Consider the following 25,632-nt stretch of genomic DNA (forward strand, 5'->3'; position numbering starts at 1 on the left):
TGCACAGATCAGGACTGTCATCATGTAAATGTAATAGGATTCTTTATCTTGCATTGTTGCTCAGCTGGCAACTGTAATTTTAAGTTTCCTGTAAGTTGTGAACAGCAGCAAGGGGCCATGAATAGCTTGGAAACCTATATTTTTTCCATTTATTGTTTTAAATGCAAATTACACTAGTAAGTCAAAAAAATCACTTTTGTTAAAAATACATTCAGAATTAACAAATGCCAAAAAGAAAAGAAAAAAAAAAAAGACACATTTGGATTGTATCTCTTGCGTTCTGAATATTTAAGTTTATAACAAAAGCCCAGCCTAGAAAAATAACATTCTTTACTGGATTTTGAGGAGGATACAGCTGTACAAATCGAAAATGTTATCCAGATATTCTCACATTACTGTGCTCTAAACTGCTTCCGGAAGAGATCTGTCCACTAATCATTTAGTTTAGTAGTCAATAGTCCTAATTTCCTTTTAATGGTGGTGCTCTAACTGCAACTTAAGCAAAGTTATGAATATCAACTTCATATAGGTATATATGTATATACATATATATGTAATCCATGTGTGAGTGTGTGTATATCTACTCTATATGTAATATATGAATAAGCAGTTACCAATGTAATACTTAATCATTAAATGTGCTTCCTATTTCCTAAGCACTTTACAAACATAAACAATTCAAACCTCACACAAAACTTGTGAGGCAGACATTATTCCCTTTGTATAGATGGGAAGACTAAGACAGAGAAATTAAGGCCTTTTTTTTTTTTTTTTTTTTTTTTTAAATTAAGATTAGGCCTAAAGACTATCTGTAGATGCTTCATTAAATTTTCTGACTTCTAAAATTGCTAACTACCTGTAGTTGCCATTCTGTGGGAAATCACCGAGAGGTATGAAAAATTATCTGCTCAAAATTGGATCATCAGTTAAGTGCCTAAACCGGTTTCTTTCCATATTAAGAAAATGATTTTTATAGAAACATGATTTTGATTAACTGCTATACAGGGAAAGTTAAAATACCCTGTTATGACATTTTCATTCCATTTAAACCTCTACATTGTGTTTAATATTATACATCTGCTACATTAAATATTACATAAAACTTTCAAAAATTTTCAGCTTATGGGAAGTTTCAGCCTGGCACTTGGAAACTGCATGATTTCCCAGGGACTGGAAAGCAGCTTCAACCAGAATGAGCTCAGAATTTCAGGTACACAAGTCTGAAAAATTGAGATCCAAAACAGCATTGAATGCTCTACTGGATCAGGCTTAAGTGACTTGTCTAATTCACGCAGGAGATAATGAACAGTACCTGACAGTACCTGGAGCCCGTGGCCCCATGCACCAGATATTCCCAGGATTCTGCAGCCCCTCTCAATAGATATTCATGTGTATTATATATTCATACACATACACACACACACACACTTACATAAATATATATATATATCTCACTGAATAAATGTAAGTATAGTTCCTGAACGTGTCCCGTGTCTTATCTTCACTGGTGAATGCCTGTTCCTCTGTCATTGTCCAGAGCGGTGGTTTGTGACACATTACATCCATGCAGACACGCAAAGGGTAATGGTTTGTATAGGGATGGATGCGTGGAGTTTGTGCATGGGCTGTGGGAGCTCAGAAGAAACGTGGGCACCAGGGTTTGGTGAACAAGGAGAAGTCAGTCATTTGAGGGCAGCTCGAACACTTCCATGCACTGACCTTCCCTCTCACCCTCAAAACCTACGTGGCCACCACAGGTGTGGTAGATGTGTGTATTTGCCTGTGCAGGGTCTGAGCAAAGAAACAATGACAATCCAAGATCCTGAAAAGCCTGAGTAAAACATGGGTTTCTCCTAATGAAAGCCACCTAAGTGCTTGAAAATACAGATCAGATTTAGAACAAAACATATGTTCCTAGGAGTTCAGAGTATTTCATATACACATTGACCTACTAGCAAAATTCCCGAAGGCATCTTGTTGCCAACTACGTAACAGCACAGTTTTTTTTCAGCCACAATATTACAGGAAGATAAAATACACATTCTAACACACAACAGATCCCCCAAATATACCACAAAAATGTCTCCAATATTTCTTCAACTCAGCTAGTCCCTTCCCACCCTCCCCAACCAAAACCAAAAAATAAAATATATAGATCCCTTATGGTGTGATTAGAAAAAAAAGCCCACTTACAGAGAATTTTCAGTTGAAATTAGATATAAAAGAGTAAACATAGCTAGTACATATTCAGTTGGCCTTTGTTGATAGAAATCTGCAGATGTCTCTGTAGTTAGTAAAAGACATTTAGAGATAGCTATAAAAGCACCTAAAGTGCGATAAACAAAAACAGCGGGATTAAGAAGCACTGTTTATGCTGCTTACTTCCAGTAGGTTCAATCATTAGTTTATGTTACCCCTTCCCCCACCCTGACCCCCCCAAAGATCTTATTTCTTTTTTTTTCCTTTTCTTTTTTTTAATCATTATAAACGGTTTGTTTCTTGACCACTGTGGAGCCTCAAAAGTAAAGCACTTTCTGACAGCTGGCAGTTTTCTACTTGGTCACTCTGGAGCCATGGAGCAACAGAGCCTTATTCCCTGACATGAAAACAAAACAAAACAAAGAAAACTACTGACTTAGAAATCGTTCAGAATTAATGGCAGCGTGTTGAGCCTAAAGGACGTTACTTCAGAAAGCTTGCACTGAGTTTCTCTGATGTGCAATGCAGTTAGGTTAAGGCAAGTATGAACTCTACAGCCTTCAGGGCAAACAACGTGCTGTCTATTGACTTCTCTTGCAAGGTCATCCCAGTATTCCTAGCCTTGTGTTGACTACAGAGACCGAATGTGGCCAGGAGTGCGGAGGGGGCTCCAAAAGCACTGAATTGGCTTGGTTCATGTCTTAATCCAGATGGGCCCCACTGGCGGTGGCTGCAGTCCAGAGGAGCCAGAGGGAAGCAACAGAGCCTCTGCTCTGGCCCTGTGGTGTTGGGAAGCAGGAAGGAGGTCTGTGGCATCTCCCTTAGTATCTGTTAGAAAGAGAGGCTGAATGTGTCTGTTGTACTTTGTCTCACTGTTCAATCAGCCTTTTTTTTTTTTTTTTTTTTTTTAGCACAAAAACTGGAATTTTTTTGTTCTTTGAAGAACCAGAGGGCAATCTGAAAACATTTTCTTTGACAGGTCCTCCAGCCCACCTTGAGCAGTCCCAGTTTTCACTTTGACCTAGGAGAAAGACACAGAAAAAAAGATGCATATAATCCACCAGAAACATACCCGATTACTGCCCTGCAGCTTTAGTGCCCTTTTGTAAGCAAGTGTAAGCCACTAACCAGTAACAGCTCACTGTGCATAGGTAGGAGAGGACAGAAAAGAAAAGGTGTTTGCTCAGGTGATCACTTGGTTTCCTTTGGAACACCATCAGAGAAGTCAGCACAGGTTTCGTAAACCATTCAAAATCATACTTCAAGCAGGAGTAATTAAGTATAGTCAGACAGCCACTGTCAACCTCAACTACTGTGTTTAAACCCAAACTTTCATAATCTGAGGCAGACAAGATGCTGCTGGTTGCTAGGCAAGGCTTTGCTTCTAGTGTTGTTGGGAAGGTTCAGCCTCTGCTGCCATAACACCAACATCTGCCTCTGATATTGTAGGTCAACATAATAAAAGATGCATTGCTTTCAGAGCAGCCCTGGTGTGTGTGTGTGGGTGTATACACTCATATATGTAGGGGCTTGTGTTTGCATAATTATGTGTTTCTATGCATATATAGTATGCATGCATGTATATATATATATGTGCGTATATATATATCTACATATAATGCAAGAATTCTCAGACTTCTCAGTACAAGGAAAGCAAGCTTCACTTCAGGGCTAAGCTGTTTTTGAGCAATTTCTCCAGTGCATTAGGAATCAGCATCAGACATGCATGATTTTTTTTAGCTTCACTTATTTTTTTCATGAACAAGCAAGTTTATCATGAAGAAAGGAAAGAAAAATCTCTCTCCTCTCCCTCCTTCCTACTGTGATCATGCAGTGCAGTCTTGTTCCACAATCATAACTGTTTTTTTTTCATGTGCAGCAGAATCAGTGCATACAGTGTTTAGTCACCAGCTGCGGTCACCTCCCAAGAGCAGAATTCTCTCTTGACAATTGATTTCCATCATCTTATTGTGTTCTCGTCCCATTGTCTGGAGATGAGCACTGGCATCTCCAGCACAGAATGCTGGGAAGCTGCTTTTTAGGACATCAGCTGTGGCCACACTGCACGGAGATACCTGAGCAGTGGTTCTATCCCGTTAAAATGCATATTCGTTTTGAAGGGACTGCATAGGCTTCTTGGCTTGCACAGCATAGAGCACACTGTTGGCACTTAAATAATAAAAAGCCATTTATAACAGGTAGATAATAGTCACAATAAGAATCCTCCCCCAAAACACCACTATTTTATTTAAAACAGTATAAGTTGAATTTTTCTTAAACAAACAAACAAAAAACCCAACAACAACAACAAAAAAACCTGATTTAAATGAAATGTGAAATTGCAAGAGTTGACATGGAGAGTTTTGATTGGAATTCAAAGCCTAAAATGTAGAGAAAAGAAACAAAGTGAGTCTGAATCTAAAAATACTAGGCAATTTATGGAAACAGTAGTCATAGACAGTCACCTCAATTTGCTAATAACGGATAGTGCTTCCTGTTTTGTAAATCAAGATTTTTTTTCCCTATCTGATTTATTTATGATAGTTTTGCATAACGGAGGAAACTCAATATGAATGCAGTGTGCATGTGTAAACTCAGTTGTAATGTTCTCATCAGTAGAGCTCGACTGAAATCACAAAAGTATTAATTCTTTGGTTAAATAATTACTGACAGAATGGAAATGCTAAAATGAAGAGTCTGAATAAATCATTATAACTATTTAATTGCACATGTAGGTTTGTGTAGGTTCAGTATAAACTCCAAATTAACAAAATGAAGTGCTAACTGTAGCACAACAGGAGAAAGCTCTGGTTGCAAAACAGTGTGTCTTAACAGTTAGCAATTACTAAACACAGCATTCTTTCAGGATAATAATTAAGCTGTGCATGTGTAAAACACTTCAAATTGATTTAAATCAGTTGGATGTAAATCAGTCTGGCTTGAATTGAGACAAAAGTTTGTGTTGATGGAATTCTGTCATCGTAATCTGCTAAATCAAGTCACGCCTGCAAGCAGTATGGGGATAACAACTGACAGCTACCCCACAATTATAAACACCTTTGTATTGTTTCTGCATATGAAATGATTTAGTAAATAATGGGGATGTTTTTATACTTATTACTGGAATACATGCTAAAATTAGCATTTTTGTCAGAACTTCTATAATCATTACAAGGTGATATTCTTCTGGTGAGTCCTTCAAAGTTGAGGTCATTTTTTTCTTTCACTTCTATCACATGCCTGACATGATGGCCAGTAGGTACTACTATAGCACAGATTAAAAAAAGAAGTGCTAGTGTGCTTCTGACAGTAGCCAGAATATGTAAAATACACCATCTATCTCTGATTTCTCTTCACTAGTTGCACTCACTGTGAGCCTGAATAGTAAAGCACACAAAGGAGGCAACAAGTTGTCTTTACATTTTCTTGGTCTCTTGCAGGAACTGAGATAATGTTTAATATATTCTCCGCTGTCTGTGGATTCAATGATCTTTTCTAGCAGTTGATAAAATCACGGAAATTGTTATACGTACATAGCTACATGGATATATATAGGCATAGTTGTATCCTGAATGGATACGATTATATCCTTATGATTTCATGAGAGTACGGTGGCAGAATCCTCCATAAAGCAGGGGCCTTTCCTATTCTGCCCTCTGCTTTTCTATGTCAAATTATTCTTATCTTACTCATTTCCAAGGAATGCTGAGCACTATAGAGTCCAGGTGACTTCACCTAGAGAGTAAGGTTTTTTACAGTTTTTTCTTCTCCTTGAATACTACAGAGATTAATGCTAACATTCGTTGGTGGTCAACATCCCTAAGAATCTCTAAGGAACCAAACCCTCCCTCCCAACAAATAATGCTTTAAAACATATTTCTATAGCCTGCTGTTATCATATCAGTTTGTTTTGACTTCCAGTATATATTATTGCTGTAAATAGTGCTACAAGCAGATCAAACGACGGCTTGATTAATTTGACATTCAAATTTGTCACTCAACTGCCTAATGGCCTGCCTACATTTATGGAGCAACTGCAGTGCAAATACATATGCATGCACTCCTAGTGTGCCTCAGTTGTAAACAACAAAAAGGTATTACTAAATGCTGTAAAAGCTTCTTAAGAACAGGCTGTAGCAATTCTAGAGGACCTTGTCAAATACTATATAGTCAGAGGGAAACATGAAGTGTCTTTGTTTGACTGCTGCTGGGACACGGCAATACTTCTGTGGGTTGATTGGACAAAATGTCAACTTACATACTGATTTCTGTCTCTCAGTTAAGACACCAAAATCACCTATGCTCCAGCAAGAATGCAGATTGAAATAAGGCAGAACATAGTTTACATGGATTCATTATATATCTCTTTGTCTCAGCTAAAAGTGTAAAAATATCACCTTCTTTTTTTTCAGTGGGTCTAGCTTTCTTTCCTGTCAGTATGAAGATGCTCAGTAAATGTAATCTGCTGTTCTGGAAGAAACGCTGAGAGCATAAAGAGAATGGGATAATATCTCAGCTAGAGGGCTCCATATGTTGATGCAAGCTATGGTATACTGAGAAAGAAATAGGATTAGAATTGTTCTAAGCACCTATGAGCCACACATAATACTAGGAAGGAAATAACATTTTCTAAATGCGCAGCACTGCGCCAAAAGTGCAGGTGAAAAATCTTCACTTGAGCACAGACAGATGGAAAGCTGAAGTTAAGATGGTATTGGAGATACGTACTATTGTAATTTGAGATTATTAAAAAGCTCCTAGAAAAGCTCCCAAAGGGACCAATCCTAAGCACTACCACAGAATTGATTGTACTGCTGATAAAGGAATAAATGCCAGTTCCATGCATAGAACTACTAAACCATCAGCAGACTTACTCCACTAATCACAAGAAACGAAATTATATTCATGGGTGTAGGGAGTGTGTGTTGGGATAGATACTGTTTTCCTGCATTTAGGCTTTTTCCTCAAAAGAAATGGTCAAAAGAGTAACAAAGGAAAAAAGTAAATGCTACTGCCTTGTGAGCTGTTGCTTGCTATGCTTTTGTCACGTCGGCTGGTGATGGTACATAAAACAGAATTCAAAAGGCTGTAGCAGTGAGGTACAATTTATCTAGGCAGTCAGGGCTGTTTTGAATTGCAGTGAGCATCCAGAAATATTTGGAGATTATTATTTCTGGCCTGGTCTATGGCTGTGTGTAAGTTCCAGTGTGAATGTACTCCAGTTGAGCCTGTGTGCTGAAATTTATGTACTTGGCTGCACTTCTAGGCAGGATGGAGTTCTCACTCTCACTGGATAGATAAAATACCGCTTTCTATTCAATCTATTTTTAAAAACAATATGTTGCTATTATTTTCTTTTATTATTATAATTTAATGTAGAGACTGGAAATGAAGCACAGACGTGAACATACACATTCAATGAACAAATATCTGTATTAGTAATGACTAATGCTGAATGCGTCCACTTTTTGGCATCCAAGTTTTGTCAGCTGACTATTTCCTACTAAATGAAATTCTTACTGCCTTGGAGTGGAATCTGCATGAATGGAAATGAGGTAAAATCAGGTGAGAGCTCAGCGTTATTTAAACAACTGTGACACTTTGTATCCTGTGTAAGAAATCATTATCATCCAGCAGAAGAGTAATGCTGGTGCTTAAGTGTAGCTTGAATTCAGTTGATCAAAAAAGGCTTCTGCCTATTCTGAATTTTTAAGTGATGTCATCTTTCACTTTAATGATCCTTTAATATCAGCCTGCCACTGCAGAACATCTCAGAAGTTGAGTACTTACATATACATGGGCTGTAGCTGTAAATGAGATGTTTTCTGTGGGCCTTGATAGCCGTAAGAGTCAAATCCACCTATGAAATCAACTGAAAAAGAAGCAAATTGCCTTCATTAGAAACATCCTTTCAGAAGTGATAGGCATTATCATACAAGAGCCACCCAGAACAGATTATTTTTGACAGACCCTCTAATAATCTGTTAAAACGAGAACAGCTAATTGTGGTGATGCATAAAATAGGTGAAAAAAAAAAAAAAGGAGGAAAAGGCAAAGCTCCTTCTTCATCTTTTCAATGAAAATGAATTTTAAATCACAGAAAGACAATGAGCGATAAAAGTCATCTGTCTATCAGGAAGAGCCACATATCACTCTTTTTCATGTAGGCCACCTGACTGGAGTACAAAGCAACATGCTATTCAGACATTACAAATGCTGCAAACCATTTATTTGTTAGTGTGAATACATTGCTTCTGACTGTGATTACTGTCTGCTTTGCTGACATACTGTGGTTTAGTGATGTAGAGGAGAAAGCACATTGATCTGACTCTGAGACACAGAAGTTTCTCTGACTCCCTCCTTTGACATTTGGGTTGCAATACACAGAGGGCTGGAACAATTTATCTGAGCTTCAGAGATGAGACTCCACTGATCTAAGGAAAGCAGCATTTCTCTTGAGGCACTGGAGGTCTGTAGCAAGGTTGCAGGGTGGGTGTTTTTTATTAATTCACAACACTCACAGTTCCCAGTGGTCTTCTCATGTTTATTTTAAACAATTTCCAGGGCAACTCAATCTCATCTGACTCTAAACCCCCTGTTTCTCTTATTTAACACTCTTTTTATACAGGTAAAAGCACACCCTTCACTTCTTTTGCACCAAGAGGTCTGACTGTTGGCTTTTTGGGTTTATTTGTGAGCACCTCTTGTTCATGAAATATTGTCTCTCACACACCAGATGTGAAACTGACTTTACTTTGAAAGAAAATGGAGAAAGAGTTCAGATATAGAAGTGCATTCTTCATAAGACTGTGCAGTGTTACTGACAGACTGGCTTTGTGTACATTAAAACATAACAACAAAAAAAGTAATACAATCTTTTTCACAGAAGATGCCTTATTGTGGATATAAACGCAGTAACATTCCCACAAAAATCACAAAATGTAGATCTATAACCATTGGTTTGAGAACTTTCACAGTGGTTAATGTCCTTAAAACTTGCACTTATGAGATCATTTTTAAAATTAAGATACCCCTCAGTATTTACTACACTTAACAGTGCCTTCACATGCACTCCAAGTATTACAACATCATGTTCTTGTAATCCTCTGTCCACCATTTAGATTGCAAGCAAAAAGCCACCAACACTCTATGTTGGACCACCACTGTTGGTCTCCATTGCAACCATGGGCACACTGAACTTGTCATCCACCTTCTTCCATGGCCAGAATGACTCCTGCAGAAGTCATTTATCCAATTCTGTGCCCTGTGGCAGGATTAAATATATCCCGTCCCAGAATGACGTTTAACTAAATTAATCTTTTATATTGCTCATGAAGGAGATTCTATAGTCTCTCTGTGTTGCCTTTCCATGTGCCTAACTTCCTAATGTCTAATTTAAATTTAATTTCCTGCAAATTAACTACTTTTCTACTTTTTGGTCTCCTCTTCCAAAGGATATGAAGACAAATGAGCCATTTTTTTTTTCCATTTTATGACTATTTTAAAGTTTTTTATAGGTACTATTTTCTTTTTTTTTCTTTTTCTCTTTCTTTTTTATTTCTTTTCCCTTTTCCTTTTATTTCTCTTCCTTTTACCTCTTTCTCTTTTTTCTCCCCCCCCCCCCCCCCCTTTTTTTTTTCCAAAGGCATCACACTCAAGCCGAATAATCAGATCTTTATTTGCATATTTTTACAGTAAGTGTAATCTATCCAGGTGGTCTTTTGTCTGAAGACTTCAGATCGATTGTTCCTCACAGGAGTTCTTTTACACTTGTCTCTATTGAATTTCATCTTTTTCAAGCCCATTCTGGGTACTAATCCTAACCTCTCAAGTGCTCCAAACCCTTCCAGTTTGGTTTTATCTCAAATTTTTGTAAACGTTTTGTCCTCTATCACCCTTGCTGTTAACAAAAATAATGAAGATCATTATCTTACTTGCTAAAATCCCACTAGAATCCCATCTGAAATGTCATCCCAGCTGGTTGATAACTAAATTTCAAACAGAGTTTTAAACAATTCTACAACAAACATGTAATGACTGCATCTGGACAGTGCTTCACTGGCTTACTTGCAAACATCTCAAAGGGTCAAAATCTTGTTAAAATCAAGATAAATACCACTTGTTGCTTCCTACTTAGTCACTGTCTGCAACAATCAGAAAAACTGTATTACAACTTGACTGTGTCTTTGGAAGCACACTACGTTAATAGGCAGAGAATGAAGAATTTACTATGAACGTTATTAAGTGAAATACTAAACTGGAGGGAAATGAAAAAAACCTCAAATATAATAAATGCAGCAAAAAGAATGGACACATCTTTGCTGTAACTATGTTTTTTGTTTTGTTTTGTTTTTGTTTGCTTGTTATTGCTTACTTTTGGTGTTTTTTTTTTCTCCTCACTCTTGACCTTTGACAAGTCAGAAAATATGTACGTTTGAATGAGTATCCCACTGGTGTCAGTTCATGCAATTTATCCAATGTGACTTATATGGAATTGTCCTGCTTTCCATTTCTTGTCATCTTCCCAAGACCTTTCATGCAACCAGTAAATCATTATTAGAAGGCTGCAGGCATTGATGCTCTGTTTTACAATCATGGGGTAAAAGGTCTCAAGGGTGCCTTTAGGGTTGTTTTCAGAAAGGAAGAAAAAAATAATGTGTTAAAAAAAAAAAAAGGATTTCTTTAAGTAAAACAAGCTTGTGTGGGCACAAGAGAAAGATGCACGCTGAGTATCTCTATGTGCATTCATCTTTGCCCCGCTGCACAAAGTAAACGCAAAGCGTTAGTAGATCAGATTGTTAAGTGACAAGACAAGCTCATAAAGCTGTGTTAGGCTGGTAGCAGGTAACACATTTGGTTACGTGTGTAACCAAATGATCCCAGAATCACAAAGGTTGGAAAAGACCTCCAAGATCACCCAGTCCAACCACTCACCTACCACCAATATTTCCCCACTAAACCATGTCCCTTAGTAACACTCATGACTGCACCATATCCCTAGGCAGTCCATTCCAGCACCTGACCACTCTTGCTAAGAGAGGGCAGAAGATACTGTTGAGACCTTGTTGAGACATGTACAATGGCTTCTAATATGCAACAACAAACATGGCTAGGTAGGCAAACATAAGTAATAGGACATGAATTCCTACGCAAAAAGTTTCAGTAATTTCTTTGTAGGAAGTTTGCTTCATGGCAGTAGCTTCTCAGTTAGCACCGCAAAGCCTTCAGTGCCCAGACTGTGCTAAAAGCTCCCTGTGGACTCTGAGGTAGTTTCTTAAAACATGCAAAATGCTGCCCTTTCTGCAGGCATTTTATCCTTGCTGTGCCTGAAAGGTCACTAGAAGTGTCCTTTGACTGATACATTCCGGGCAGCAGTAACATGAGATGAATAAAACAAGGCTCATTAGCTGAATCGCTACTGAGGCTTCCATCCTTAACCTTATCCATCAAACACGTTTTTTGACTACTCTATTTTACATTCATCTTACTTGTCACTGTTATCAGAAGTGGCTCTTTTGTCATGTTTTACTCTAGTAAAAGCATGAGTGTATACAAACAAACACAGAATCCCATTCATTTGATCTATCGGGTTCTGAGATGCTTATTTTCTTAGCTGGATTTAAATAGGATAATAACAGTTCTATTTGTTTGTAAAAAATGTTACAAGAAATTCGGCCTGAATGTTTTCTTCCTTTGCTGGTGCTAAAGGTCTTGTGAGGCATGAGACGGTGGTTGTAACTGTAATACACACAGAATATTAGCTTCAACATAGTGACATATTTTCTATTGCTTTCTAGAACTATTTTCCTCCATTTTGGCAGAAGATTTTTCCCATCTTGTATTCTGTCCCTTGCAGGCAGCTGAAACCACAGTCAGACTGTCCCTTCCTACTCAGATTTGGGTGCTGGTAGTCCAGTGCACACAGTGCTCCCTGTGGTCACCCAGCTGCCTTTCACATGACCACTGCTTTTTTTTTTTTTTTTTTTTTTTTTTTTTTGGAAACCTTTGCATCACAGAGAAATGGGTTTGTGCTCACTTTCCTCACACAGGATCACTGAATCACAGAATTGCAGGGGTTGGAAGGCACCTCAAGAGCTCACCAAGTCCAGCCCCTCTGCTAAAGCAGGTACCCTACAACAGGTCTCACAGGTAAGCATCCAGATGGGTCTTGAATATCTCTGTAGAAGGAGACTCCACAACCTCTCTGGGCAACCTACTCCAGTGCTCTGTCACCCTTACCAAAAAGAAGTTCTTCCACATATTTGTATGGAACTGCCTATGTTCAAGTTTTAGGCCATTGCTCCTTGTTCTATCCCAGATTGCTAGTTCTCTGGGTCATTCTATCTACTCTTCTTAAAAATGGGTATGACTTCATCTTTTTTTCCAGTCCGCAGGACTTCACCTGACTACCATGAGTTTTCAGATATCATTGAGAGTGGTTTGGCTTCTATACAAAACGAAATCTCATCTTCTATCTGTGATATTTACCCACTCATAATTAAACACCACTTCCAGTTCAGCATGGCTGACACCAGCACTCTTGGTCTCTACACCCTGTGAGCAATGGCACAGCTCTGTCTTTCATTTGGGGTTACAAGTTACATGTCAGCTTTGGTTTGGTTTGTATATGATTTAATTTCTGATGATTATTTTTGCATATTGAAGAGGAAGACTTTTCTTTCTGTTGACACAGCTATAACATTTACCCAGGGCTCTCGGTGTCAAACATTATTACTGTTCCTTTTCTGAACTCCCCAAATGTGGAGTTAAGGAACCAAAAGGGCAGGGCTTTGGCTATGATGCTCCTCTCTGCATCCTGCTGCTGATTACATCTTCCATATCACATCAAGCAGAAGATCACTTCAAGCAGAAGCTAAATCTTTCTACACTTAAAGCCTTCTGTAGGGACTCCACATCAGTCTTTCTTCAATTTTTAATGCTAAGTTCTGCCCCCATGCTCCCAGCTGGACCCACGTACTTCTAAAATTTCCAAGTATTTTATCTCCTTCTGAGAAGTTCTCCACAAACAGTTGTCTCAATAGCGTCAGTGCACTGATATTCCTGTCTACCACAGGGATTAATGTTTGTGCTTTTTGCCTGCACTCAGCAGCTGCCTGTTGTCTGATAGATAGATTGCAAGCTCCAAGAAGCAGGGCTGGCTTTTGTCTTTGTACAGCACTTGGCATCATGCTCATTCTTAAATATATTAATGAATCTGAAGCGCTAACATTATATTAAAAATTTACTACTGTACACAATAAAGATGGCATCATTTAAAAAGTCCTATGACCAAAGAAGCATATGTGCACATACACATGGGTGCTTTTTGCACTTGTGCACCATGACTGAACACGTGTCCTGCATGGTTCAGCACAGGGAGAGAACATGTGGTGTACGTGTGCTACATCTGCACTGTGAAGGCACTGATTCAGGAGGGCAAAGATTCAGGCCCTGTGGCCTCAGGGAAGCAGTGATCAAATTCACTGCACAGCAAGGCACCACTCTGTGCTCCTGGCTGGGACGAAACACATCACTGAGACACTGCTGCTGTACAAATGTCTGAGGAAAGAGTGAGCTATGCACAACTGCTGAGAGTTAAAAGCTAGCCAAATTCAGAAAAAAAAAAAAAAAAATGGAGGGGAGTAAAATTAAGCTTGTCTTAGCTTGTCTTTAATAACCTTGGAAATGAGAAATAGAAGAAAGTATATAAAAGAACATATGGAGAAACCCTTGTTCCTGCAGCCTTGCCAGTATCCTGCCACCTCAGTGGTAAAGATACTTCCATAGGCATTAGGGCTGTAGCCTTTCTATGCTGTGAACACGGCCTGGTGCCTGTTACACAATGCAGCGTGCAGGAGGAAATTTGCTTGAAAACAGTCTCAATAAAGTTTATTTACAATCATCATCAAATGTTATTGCTCTTTGCATTCAGCATACCACAAAATTTAGACTCACGAGGCACAGATAAAGCAGGGAAGGAGGGCATTTGCCAGGAAATGCGGCTGAACACTTCCTGCCAGCACAAGGACGGTCTGCAATGGCATAAGGACTTGGAGGCAGGGCCTGGCTCTTGCTGTGCAATGAGCTGCCCGCAAGTGCTCCTAGCTCACTTATTTGTTAGGTGAAACTGAAACACTGGGTTTTTAAATCAGAACTTTACGGCATTTCTGAGCCCTATGATGTCTACATGGGTATGGGAAAGCCCCACACAAATTTCTTCAGTTTCTCAGCTCATATTCTGTCCCACTGCCATTATTTCCTTCCTGTTTATTTTTACAGTAGTCAAATTATTCTCTGATATTTGCTCCACAAGTATTTTTTTTTTATTATTATTTTTTATTTTTTTTCCCTCTAGATACTTCTCTTCTTATGATGTCTCTGGTTGGATAAGGTATCCTTGTCATCTTTATCCATGCCTGCTGGATGACAAAGGCTCACAGGGTGGTTTTTTTTCTGTGACTAGTAGTGCTGATCCCTGGCTAATTCTTTGATCATCTCTTCTGAGACAAGACATAGGCTGGAAAGGTTCTCAGGCTTATGAAGCCTGATAAGCAACACCTGTTTTCACCACTCTCACAGAAGTAAGGGATTACAGACCATTACTCCCTGTAATTAGGACCAAATGGGGACACATACACTTAATTCAAGATGAGCTCAGCTCATGGTGGTCTGCAGCAGAAAATATCAGGATGAATGTTGCTGAGGGTCCAGAAATCAGGAAAGTCAAAATACACCTCAGGCTTCCAAGTAGGAAAGAGGTCTAGTCAATGATGAAGCCTCGGGGAAGACACAAGTAAGGTCATGCTGCAGAGCAATGCCTTGGCAAGCTAGAGTTGGTCAATGGAACGAACGGTGTTGGGGAGGGAGGCCCTCGCCAAGCACAAAGTAGCCAGCATGAAAGTAGCCAGGAGCAGTCAAGCAGTGGCAGTAGCAGGTGCAAGGCTCAGGCAGCTGAAAGCAGAAACAGGGACAGAGCAGGCAAGTGCAAGAGACAGGAGGAAATGACTGAAGTGTAACTGCAGCAAAGAGAAATACTGCATTGAAGCTGTCAGAGCTGCCTTTTATACCTGTAAATGCAGCCAACCACCTGTTAAGCTTACAGACCAGGAAATAAGGTCACAGTCAGGTAGGTTGCAGAATGACCTCTGCAAGGCTTGTCCAAACTTGCAGTAGGGCTTGTCCAAGCCTCAGTAAAGCACCTGTCAAAGATCTCTCCTCAGCTGCAAGAACAGTAGTCCTCTACAGAATATGTTCTTTTTCTAAGCTGGACAGACCTGGTTACTGCCAGATAACAGCCATTTACTTCCAAATGTTCATAACTGAGCAAAAAAATCTAGCCCTGAAACAGCTTTTGTCTGATAATGCGTTCTAGGAATTAAAGAAAACGCAGACTAGGGCTGAATTATCATAGAGCAAATTAAATCAATGAATCACAAGAATAAAATTGTTCTAAGCCAATTCATTGCTAGGGGCAAGTGACAAAAAGAGGAAAAAAGAAAAAGGAGAAGGGGAAAAAAAAAAGAAAAAGGGGAGGAAAGAGAAAATGCCTGGGGCAGTGGCCTCCAAGTGTGACCATCACACTAATAAATTAGAATAAGACTCATTAGTAGGTGCAACAAAGTGGAGAATTAAAACCCAAATCTATGAAAGTTAACAACCTAGTAATAATGAAGACTTATCTAGATATTTAAAAGGGAAAGTAATAAGGAAAACTTTAGCAGAAGGCATGCTGGTAAGCTGAATTTAGCATGAAGTTATGTCCCAAGCATGTGGGAAACTGTAGAGGGAGCTCACACTGATTCTCAGTAGGAGAACACCAAGGTCATGGGCAGGTGGCCTCTCCAGGGCTGCTGGAAGCGACTGCAAACCTATCCCATCCACAGTGGCACGTCAACACCCACCGTCACCTCAGATGTTGCCACCCCTCAGTTGGGGCTGAGCCTGGCTAGCCAAGGCTGGCTGTGCTACACCTGCTCGTTTTGGCTGATCCCACCAAGTAGCAATAAATGATTCAAATCAAAATGAAGTCTTTCACCACTGACAAAACAGAACACAACAGTCTGCCTGAAACCATTTTCCATGCAATTCACTTTTTAAATTTTATTTTATTTTTTTACCTTGCCTGATTTCAAATATGTTTCATTTTTCAATCTCAAAATATTTTTCCATGTTTCCTATTCAGCTGTGGCAACAATCCGAGAATCTGTTAAAAATCAAGTGTGGCTTTTGCTGTCAAAGCTGTCACCAGTCACTACCTCATTTCTGCCACCTGTTTTACACAGCCATGTAGGACAGTGTTATAAATGAGCTGGATTTCTTTGCTTTCCTCCCCACAAATAATTAATTAATGATAAGACAAGTAGTATTTACAAAGCATTTTGATAAAAAAAAAAATGCTTCTTTCTTTGTAAAGAAAGATGCTAACTGTTCATTCCCTCATTCAGCACTTGTGCTGATCTTTTCCAACACTTCTGCAACATGTCTTTCTTGAAAAGATAAAACATAGGTGGTGAGTAGTTAAAAAAAACGATGCAAGGTAAGTGTATCCCTCTGGCTGTTACAACACATTGATTTTATTAAGCAGTATTCTATTGTGATGAGCTACTGGAATGGAAATATTATTTCCTTCAAGCTCCACATTATGTTATTTAGACATTTTTAAAACTTGAAGTTGACAAGCCCCACAAGAAGCAGTGATGGATGTAAGGGGAGTGGCAGGGAAGACAGCAAGGGAGAATAGAAATTAGCATAGATGAAGCCAGCAATGGCACCATTCCCCCCCATGTGCTTTTATTTATATATTTGCCTCATACCACAGTCCTGTCTCCTAGGGATTCCTTGAACATCAACTTCATTAGTTATGAAGGCAGCAATCCATAACCAATTTTCATTTCATGTCAAGCTTGTTCATGTATAAATCCAGCCCTTTTGTTAGAAACATTTGCAATTAATCCCACAGACAAAGAAAATGCAAATTGTACAGTCTACCCTAAGCAACCCTTCTGACTCAAGGTCCTGACCACCATCTATTATACACTAAAATGAATTGAAATTCCCACTTTGAATCTAACCTAATTTTCTAGTGATAATAGGCAAGGATTCCCAGAAGTACTCTATGCATCTTGATAGTAACATCCTAATTTCCTTTCCTGGTAAATGTTTTAAATAAGATTTTAGCACCAAAGGAAATTAACCTTTAAATTAATTGTAATTATAAAATGCCATCACTGATTTTGTCTTCAGACTAATTACTTGCTATTATTTAAACAAACTGCACCTCCTGTGAGCTTTAAGTTTGTTTCTCTCTCCTCGGTGCAGTGCCAAATGATCCAAGATCAGGCTGTGTAACGTTTGCCAAGCCCTGTGGCACCTGGACCGCTCAGGTCCATTTGCATCTCAAACGCAGCCGGTTTCAGTTGTCACAGTGTCCCACAGTGGGCTTTTCCCCAGTACTTCAGCCTCACACTCTGCAGCTCTGACATCTTCAGCCTGTGCTTTCTAACCAGCAAGCAAGACTTGTGGGATGCAGAATGCTCAACACCTGCCTTCTGCTCTTGTGGAAGTTCCATCCAAAATAAGACATGACTGGAAATAATGACATGAGAAACAGTTTCTGATCTTTGAAAAAGGTTGGTTATGTACAGGCAACTCAGGACATTTCCTGGGTGTTCCTGGTGGCAGAGCAGCTCTCCAAGCCAACTCTCTTTAGGATAACTACCACGAGGCAGTACCATGGGATTTCAAAGGCTTCCCTTCTTCTGCTTCCATCAGCATCATGGCCGCTGAAAGGCATCTTATTTCTCTCACTTTGGTTTACTTTGGTTCATGTAGCAGTCACTACCCTAAATGAAACAAGTAAATGAAAAAGCTTCTAATTTAGCCACAGGCTATAAATTAGAGAGCACAGCTGAGAAAAACAAGCTGTAGCTTCAGCTTTTGTAGCCTGTTCATTGAATTCTCATTCACAAACGACCTGTTCAACAGCTGGAGAACAATTGTTTTAAACGTTGGCTTTTATTTGTTACTACATTATCTTGTTCCCATACTTCCTTTTAAACTGCCTGGGCTCTCCTTAGCATTACCCAAATAGATCAGACCACTGATTCATCCTGTTGTGAATAAAGTGTTTAACAAAGACAGGGCAAGATGTTCCTTGGTGTTACTGACTGCAGTAGAATTCCTGACGGTTGGTTTAAACTGTAGGCTTAGTTACATATGGCTGTAGGTATGTGAGATGAATTCCCTTCATGGAATCCCATGACACCTGTAAGGGGGCCAAAAATGTGAGTGTGTTTCTCCTTACCATACTGCCATTCATTTATGCCATATCACTTACTTTGATGATGTTAAGGGTTTGAAAATGAAGAATCCCCTCCCACTTACCAAAAAAAAAAAAAAAAAAAATTGCCAGAAATTCTGTAGTATTCCTTCACAAATGGAAGGAGGCAATTGCAGATTTTGAAAACCTGTGGTAGCATGGGAAAAGTTAAGACAGAATGATTGCTTGGTGCAAGACAGAAGGCACATTACATGTATTAATGGTAGGTGCAAAGGTAACAAAACATGTCTGAAGTGCTGGAACTCCTCCACCCATGAGGCTGTGTTTGATGAAAATGTTCTTGGTTCAAACAGAAGGGTACACGTTTAGGAAGAAAAGCCCATTGTCTGCAGCCAAGTGAGACCACAATGAGACCACTTCCGGCAAGTTCGTGAATTGCAAATTACCACCAGAATTTTCTGGGAGCCACAGGCCTGCTCTGTTCTTAGGTGCCTGTATGGCATGTATATGTCCAAGTAAGCATCAGGTGTTCTTCACTGCTTGATACAGGATATTGAGCTGGATAGAGCTGGTACCTCCCTTCTTATTTTGTTATTCACGTGTAACAGGTAGGTAATATTGCCTTGGATATTGCAGCTGTGAGGTCACTAGGAGTAGAGAGACCTAAAAAGCTGCCTAGGAAAATGACCTCCAGAGTCACATTTAGGCTCAACCCCGTACAAAGAAAGATGGTTTCAGTTATCTACAGCCATCCCTTGATATCAGATTCTGCTCCATCTCTGCATCCTTTCTAGCCTTCTCCTGCCCTGCTAGTCTCAGAATTTACAGCCTTATTGACCAGAAGATGGGAAGAGAAAGAAATAAGGAGAATTAATGCTGAACATTTGCTACTAGTTTCTCTTTGTTTTAGAGATTTTTAAGTAGGGATGGAAGCTGGGGTATTACTTCTCTGTCATGTCTCACTAAGCAGATTGTGAAAAGCATTTGGCACAGAAATAAAGTGATATTTAAGCATATTCTGCACTTCAAAAGTGCCTTTCATCCAAGAAGCTCAAAGTTATGAGGTAGCACGCTTGCAAGTTTGTCCCTGTCAACATTTTCCATTTTAGACGAGGGAAACGGGAGTATGGTGAAGTTAAACAACCTGACCATAGGTAGAAAGTAGGCTGTAACAGAGCTAAAAATAAGTCTTTTCTCCCTATTTTGATATGTTTATCAAAGTTTCTCATCTCTTACAAATAATAAATTTAAAACTGTCTTCTAAAAGAAAATCTTTTCACCATCTTTGTACTACAGTCAGGCATAGGATCCCAGAATGGGTTGTTGTTTGGCAGTGAGTTTATTGGCACATAACAGCTATGCTGTATTACATACCAGGAGATATCCACTATCCAGGGTATTGTATTCTTGAATGTTTTCTGTAATTCAAATAGAATCTTGAATTCAAGCTTTTTCAGAGGGGAATAAAATAATTTCAAAAGGTTATCGAGAGCTTTATTTCTGTGTCAGACAGCCACAAATGCTGGGCTCAACGGGATATACAGTAAAAATCTATTTAAACCCAGTTGCAATTTCTTTTTCTTTGCTCTTTACCTAGTAACAATGCTGAGAAAAAAGAAGCCAGTGGATGTGCAAGTTGAGTTCTTGCTAGTGTGAGATGATAGTGCAAAGGCTGTACCTGACTGCACTCTGGGAACTGTCAGGTCAGATTTCTTCTGTTTGCCTTGGAATTGTGATTTGTTGGATAAACGCTGCTTTTTCCCCTTGCTGCAAACAGCTGGAATCCAAACTGGAGCTGGATTAGGATTTCATTGTAGAACACAGACTGAGTTTGTGATTATCTCCAGTCATTTGGGCTGAGATTCATTTCTGACCAGAACAGTCTCTCTAATAACAAGGCAGCCCACTTTCCCTCACCAGAATCTGCAAGGAGAGTGTAGAATTCCCTCCTCAGTAACCTCGGTTTCTTTTTTTTTTTCTATTGTTTGCAGACAAAAAGCCCCAGGAGAATGAAGCTTCATTGCTTGGAATCCAGAGTTTTCTACAAAATATCTGTATATTTAATAACGTTTTCAGAAATATACTGAATTTACTAAGGCAGTAACATCTTACAGCAGGGTGCCAAATTGCTAGTGAGGAAATGCACATTAAATGAACATTTCAGTGTTATTAAAAATAATGTGCAGCCTTTGAAAAATGCAGGACTAATATGATTTTGGAAAGCAAATGAGGTGCTCCGGTAAGTTTACAGCTGTGGAATGCCTCCAAGTAATGATTGTTGCTGACATTTTCATGCTTTATTTTTAATTGCTACAGCTAATAACACTAATGAAGAAAGAATGACAATAGCTTAGTCATTCCAGTGGCAATACTGAAAAGGAGAGTGCTGAGTTGACAGCAGTCCTGCTGGGCACCCATCCTCCCTTGCCTTTCCCAGATGAGACCTGAGCTGCCCCAGGCTTCGAGGGTCATCCTCACTACACAACCACAGGGAACAAGATGCAGAAGGGACCACCAGGACTGGCAAAGCAGTGACAAGAGAAGTAACTGGGGAAAAGCTACCTTTGTCTGATTCTTGGACATGGCTGCTGTGTTTTAGCCCTCGTGTTCACACTGTTAGAGTACTGCTTAAGATTACAGTGAGAAGGAAATCAGCTTCCTCTGTAATTTTTGATGTAGATTTAACCCAAAGCATGTTGTTCTCATGAAAAGTAATGCAGACTTGTACTTTGATTTAGGGGCTTTCCTGCCGGATTTATTTGGTGTGTGAGTTATTAAAACCCCAAGGCTTGCTGACTCAGCCTTAGTTATGACCCTGATTTGATCACTCTATTGTTCCATTCTTAATCTTTCAGTGAGGTTAGAATAGGTTATTCTAGTGAAATACTTGCTTAATTCTATGCTTGCTCATTTGTTCTTTTAATAAAATCTGCATGAGGAACAGAGAGATAGTTATTATTTCAGCTTCCAATTGCTCTGAGAACAAAGCTAATTCAGCTGAAACACAACTTGATTGTGTTTCTACTGTTGAGACTCTATGCCAACAGGAGATGAGGCGCCTTCTCTTTTCCAGAGAAATGCTGATAAGCTGATCTGCTTAAAGTTTGTAACACCCCTCTGGCTGGCTATTAGAGATTGCTTGACTCTTTCTGTAGTTTCATGCAATGCTGTCTACTCCTGCTGGCTCAGTATTATTGCCTCTTACACTTCTTTTCTGGGCTGCTGTTGGCTCCCATGACTCATTAGCAAAAGAAGAAATGGAACTGAACATATTGGTGTTCACCAAATCTATCATAGGTAGCAAAAGGCTTTTTCTACCGACTCTGTCTCATTAGATGGTACTTGGGGCTCTTTTGGAGTGTGCTGACATGGTTGTGCTTATGGTCCTCTGTGTTTGGCAGGAGGGCACCCCATTCATACAGTTATGGGTGACACTGAAAACCAGAAATCTAGATTTCTCCTGTGATGCCTGTGAATACAGAGGTGGTTAAAAAATGTCTGTGTCACTCAGTTGTTCTTCCTAGACCACTTCAGAAGCTGGGAAAGAAGTGCAGAGGAGTTGTTTTGTGGCAACTGGTCCTCCACAGCTGACACATCTTTAATACACTAAAGGAGCACAAGCTGCCAAACTGCATGCAAGCACAAGCTCGTTCTCACCCCTTACCAGGCATGGATGCTGAGCAGGGATTATGGACAGCACAAGAATTCCTGCTGTGCTAGATATCCAGTAAGCCTGTGGAAGAGAGCTCACTGTGGGCAGGAGGGTTGTCTACATCCTTCTGTGCTACAGAGCTTGTTTCATAGCAGCATGCCAGATTTGGCACCTTGAAGTATTGTGAAATTAAAGCTGTCTTAATTTCTAAACCTGGGCAGGGAGTGCTCCCAGTAGTTCTAGACTCTTACTCAATTTAGGTCTGTTTTCCTTTCTCTCCTCTTTGGCAACATGTCATCCTATTTCACTCCTCTGGGAAATAACAAATCCCTTATGGATGCCATGCTATTTATTGTTTATATTTGATAAGAAGACACCTAAATGTACCTTCTTCAGTATTTTCACAGATGGAGTTGTCTCATGCAGATCAGGCAAGTGTGAAGAAGAAATTTATGGTACCTCAAGGCGCCAAATCTGGTCTGAGAGTTATTACCGTATAGGGACAACTTCGCAACTGTGAAGTTCCCTTTCACCATTTTTCCAACCAGGCTTCCAAAGCAGTGAGACCACATGACTTGTGGCTGTGCTGGGCCAAGTGGGGCTTTATCCCAGTGTGCCAGCAGGGCTCTGACAGGCCATCAGGATGGCTCACTGGCAGGGAGGAGCAGCCTGGTGGAGGTGTGCTAACAGAGTAATAAAGGCCTCAAAGCAGGCAAGACAACCAAAGAAAAGGTTCAAAGAAGCATGACAATCTGTGGCTTCTGAACAACAGGGAGCTCCCTCAGCTGTGAGCAGGAAACAATAGCATATTGGCTGCTGTGCTTTGCTGCCAGGAACACATCTTACAGCCCACAGGAGAGATCTTCCAAATGTGCTTCGACTTCTGCGCCTGTTCAGCAAGACAAGGCACTAGTCCGTTCCTTGCTTTTTACTTACATTGTTTCTCAAAGTGTTGCAGAAGACTGACAAAAATTTAAGTCCTCAGAAAAGAAGGCAGGATGGTGGTAAAAAGGGATTTCACCTAGGGGCAAGGATTCACCATCCTCCAGCACTTAACTGGAGAGCAGGAAAAAGCACACATGCCTTGAGTCTATTCCTAAGAAATGAAAACACATTCAAAGTGCAACCCTGCTCCCCACACTTGTCCCAAATTCTTTTTACTCTTATGTCTTCCTAACCTGCACAGATACACAGACAACTGAGAGGAGCATCATCTGAGAGACCTCCGAATGAGGTTTAGTTTCAGCGCTAAATCTTCCCTTGATGGCTCGCAGTGGCACTGTATTGCCAATACATTACAGGGTTTCAGCTGCTTTCAATACACAGCAGAGCACACAAAGGAACCCCTGCCAGCCCTAGCAGTGCTCTCAGTCAAATAAAAGCCCTTTAGCTTCCTGTTGCAAAACTCTCTCTAGGATTCATGTATATTTTATCAAAGTTACACGCAGCTCTGATACTAGCTTCTAAAGTGCTTTAGCATGAATCCCGAGATGTACTGAAACACTGCAGTGGCCCTTTTTTTAAAAAAAAAAAAAATCAAGGTTAGAGTAGAGAAAAAAATGAAATGGCTTGGCTCCATTGCACGTATTAAGAGAAAATTCTGATCAACAGGCTTATATTGATATAAATAAGCAGAAGAAACACAAACATACATCTACATTAAATCATTTTGTTCCTTGTAATTGTACCCTGGGAGTTGCACAAACAAAGAGAAACTCCACAGTTTCACCTCTCATAAATGAAGGTCCTGCAATGATCTAAAGCTATTTCTTGCCAGAAGTGTTTCTACAAGCCAACACAGAGGTCAACACAGAAGAGCTATACCCTCAGTGGAAGCCAATTACTGTGAAGATAGTTAACAGCCTGGAATAAGAAAAAAAAAAAGAAAAAAGGAAGAAAAGGTTGGGTTTGTCAACTGGGATTTTTTTGTGTGCGTGTGTTTTAAGATAAGCTGTGAGAAAAGAAAATTACAATGATCTATTCAGAAGAAATGAGTGTGTATTATTTTAAGCTGCATTTCATGACTCCTTTGTCTTCCAGGCATTTGGAAATTTTAGATCAAGATAGATGGACAGAAAGCATGTCCTGGCTACAGAATAATAGGGAATTAGGTAGAAGTCAGCAAGAGCCAACACAGCGGAGGGGTGATTTAAAAAACAGAATTCATTTTGTATGTAATAAAGCTTTAGTACTTACAGCTGTCCTCTTCTTCAGTAATACATTTCACAACATAACAGGCATAGATGAAGCCTGCCAGCTGAAACAAAATGTAATAGCATTAGATGTAAAGCAAATACCATAGAAAAACATGAGTTTGTTTTAGAAAAGCAGTAACAGAAACAACAGAAATAACAAAATTCACTAGACTGTTTCATGTGGGGTAACGATAATTCTTTAAAACAGTTACTTAAATCTATGAATGAGTTAATTTACTTATTCTATGTGATTTTTTTGGAAATAGTCATGAGTTGGCATTTTAAAAAATGCAACACATCCTTCAATAAAACTTCCAAAAATGGATCAAAATTTTTTCATTGCAGAAATATCTTATTTTTATTATTGGAAACCAGAAAACTACATGCATGGTTGAATGGATGGGAGTTGAACAGCTGCAAATGTAAATACTTATGCCAAAGTTAGATTTATTTGTCAACAAAATCTAACCCTCTTGCAGAACTCTGCTTTTTTAGCAGAACCTTGCCACCTAAACTTAGGGCAAAGTCAGTGCACTTATAAACCACTGTTATAACCATGTTTTATCACTTCAAATTAGGGCTGTGGATCTGACTCTGGGATGTGTTCCCATTTCTCCAATCACTCTAAGCCTAAAGACATATCTGCCAATTTGAGTAGGTCTGGATGTGTTTGCATCAGTATCTCATGTTGCTGCTGGCAAATTCAGATCTTGTTCCCTTCATTCCTCTCCTCAGAACATACTCAGAGGTGAATTCTAAACAGAAATAACAGTATTTGAAGAAATTGAAAATCTGGAGAGGTGCTTGAGTACCATGACAGATTGCTTATCTGAAAACATCACCTGAAAAAAACCAAAAATAGGTAAAAAAAAAAAGGCAAATATCACACATGCCATAGGACAAGTATGATGTGAGCCCTCTGCTAGTCCTTGCAGCAAGTTCTGTTTGATGGCAGAGACATGACACCTACACCAGATGCAACATAACAGCATGTGTGCTGCATGTTGCATTCTTTACATGGTTTCCCTTACATGTAGGTCTGGAAAGTTTTCCCTACTGATTTACAACAAACTGCTTTTCATCCTTCAGCTTGTTGCTGAAGTTTGCATGGTAGGAATTCAAAAGCATTCAGGTTGTTTCATCTCTTTGCAGTGAAAAGTGAGCTGTGCTGCTGAAATGTGTTATTCTGTATAGTTCACTTGTACAGCTGCAGACTCAACTGTAGAATTTTGGAATCGGTTCTTTATGTGGATCATAATAATACATAAAGGCTCCAGCCAGGACTGGGCTCTCAGTGTATATGGTGC

General features: G+C 39.5%; 1 protein-coding gene across 2 annotated transcripts in view; it reads right to left on the reverse strand.

Moving 5' to 3' along the window:
* Positions 1-311: 311 nt before the first annotated feature.
* The window catches only part of NKAIN2 (Na+/K+ transporting ATPase interacting 2), a 517,562-nt gene continuing 492,241 nt past the window's right edge, over positions 312-25,632 (reverse strand). For both annotated transcript variants that reach the window (NM_001277834.2, XM_040697148.2), the window contains exons 5-7: positions 24,327-24,387; positions 7,990-8,071; positions 312-3,220 (exon numbers count right to left, since the gene is read on the reverse strand). In NM_001277834.2, coding sequence (NP_001264763.1) covers positions 3,211-3,220; positions 7,990-8,071; positions 24,327-24,387 — 153 coding nt within the window. In that variant the 3' untranslated portion in view covers positions 312-3,210. The remainder of the gene's footprint in view (positions 3,221-7,989; positions 8,072-24,326; positions 24,388-25,632) is intronic.

Source organism: Gallus gallus, chromosome 3, assembly GCF_016699485.2.
Source record: "Gallus gallus isolate bGalGal1 chromosome 3, bGalGal1.mat.broiler.GRCg7b, whole genome shotgun sequence".
Classification (NCBI taxonomy): domain Eukaryota; kingdom Metazoa; phylum Chordata; class Aves; order Galliformes; family Phasianidae; genus Gallus; species Gallus gallus.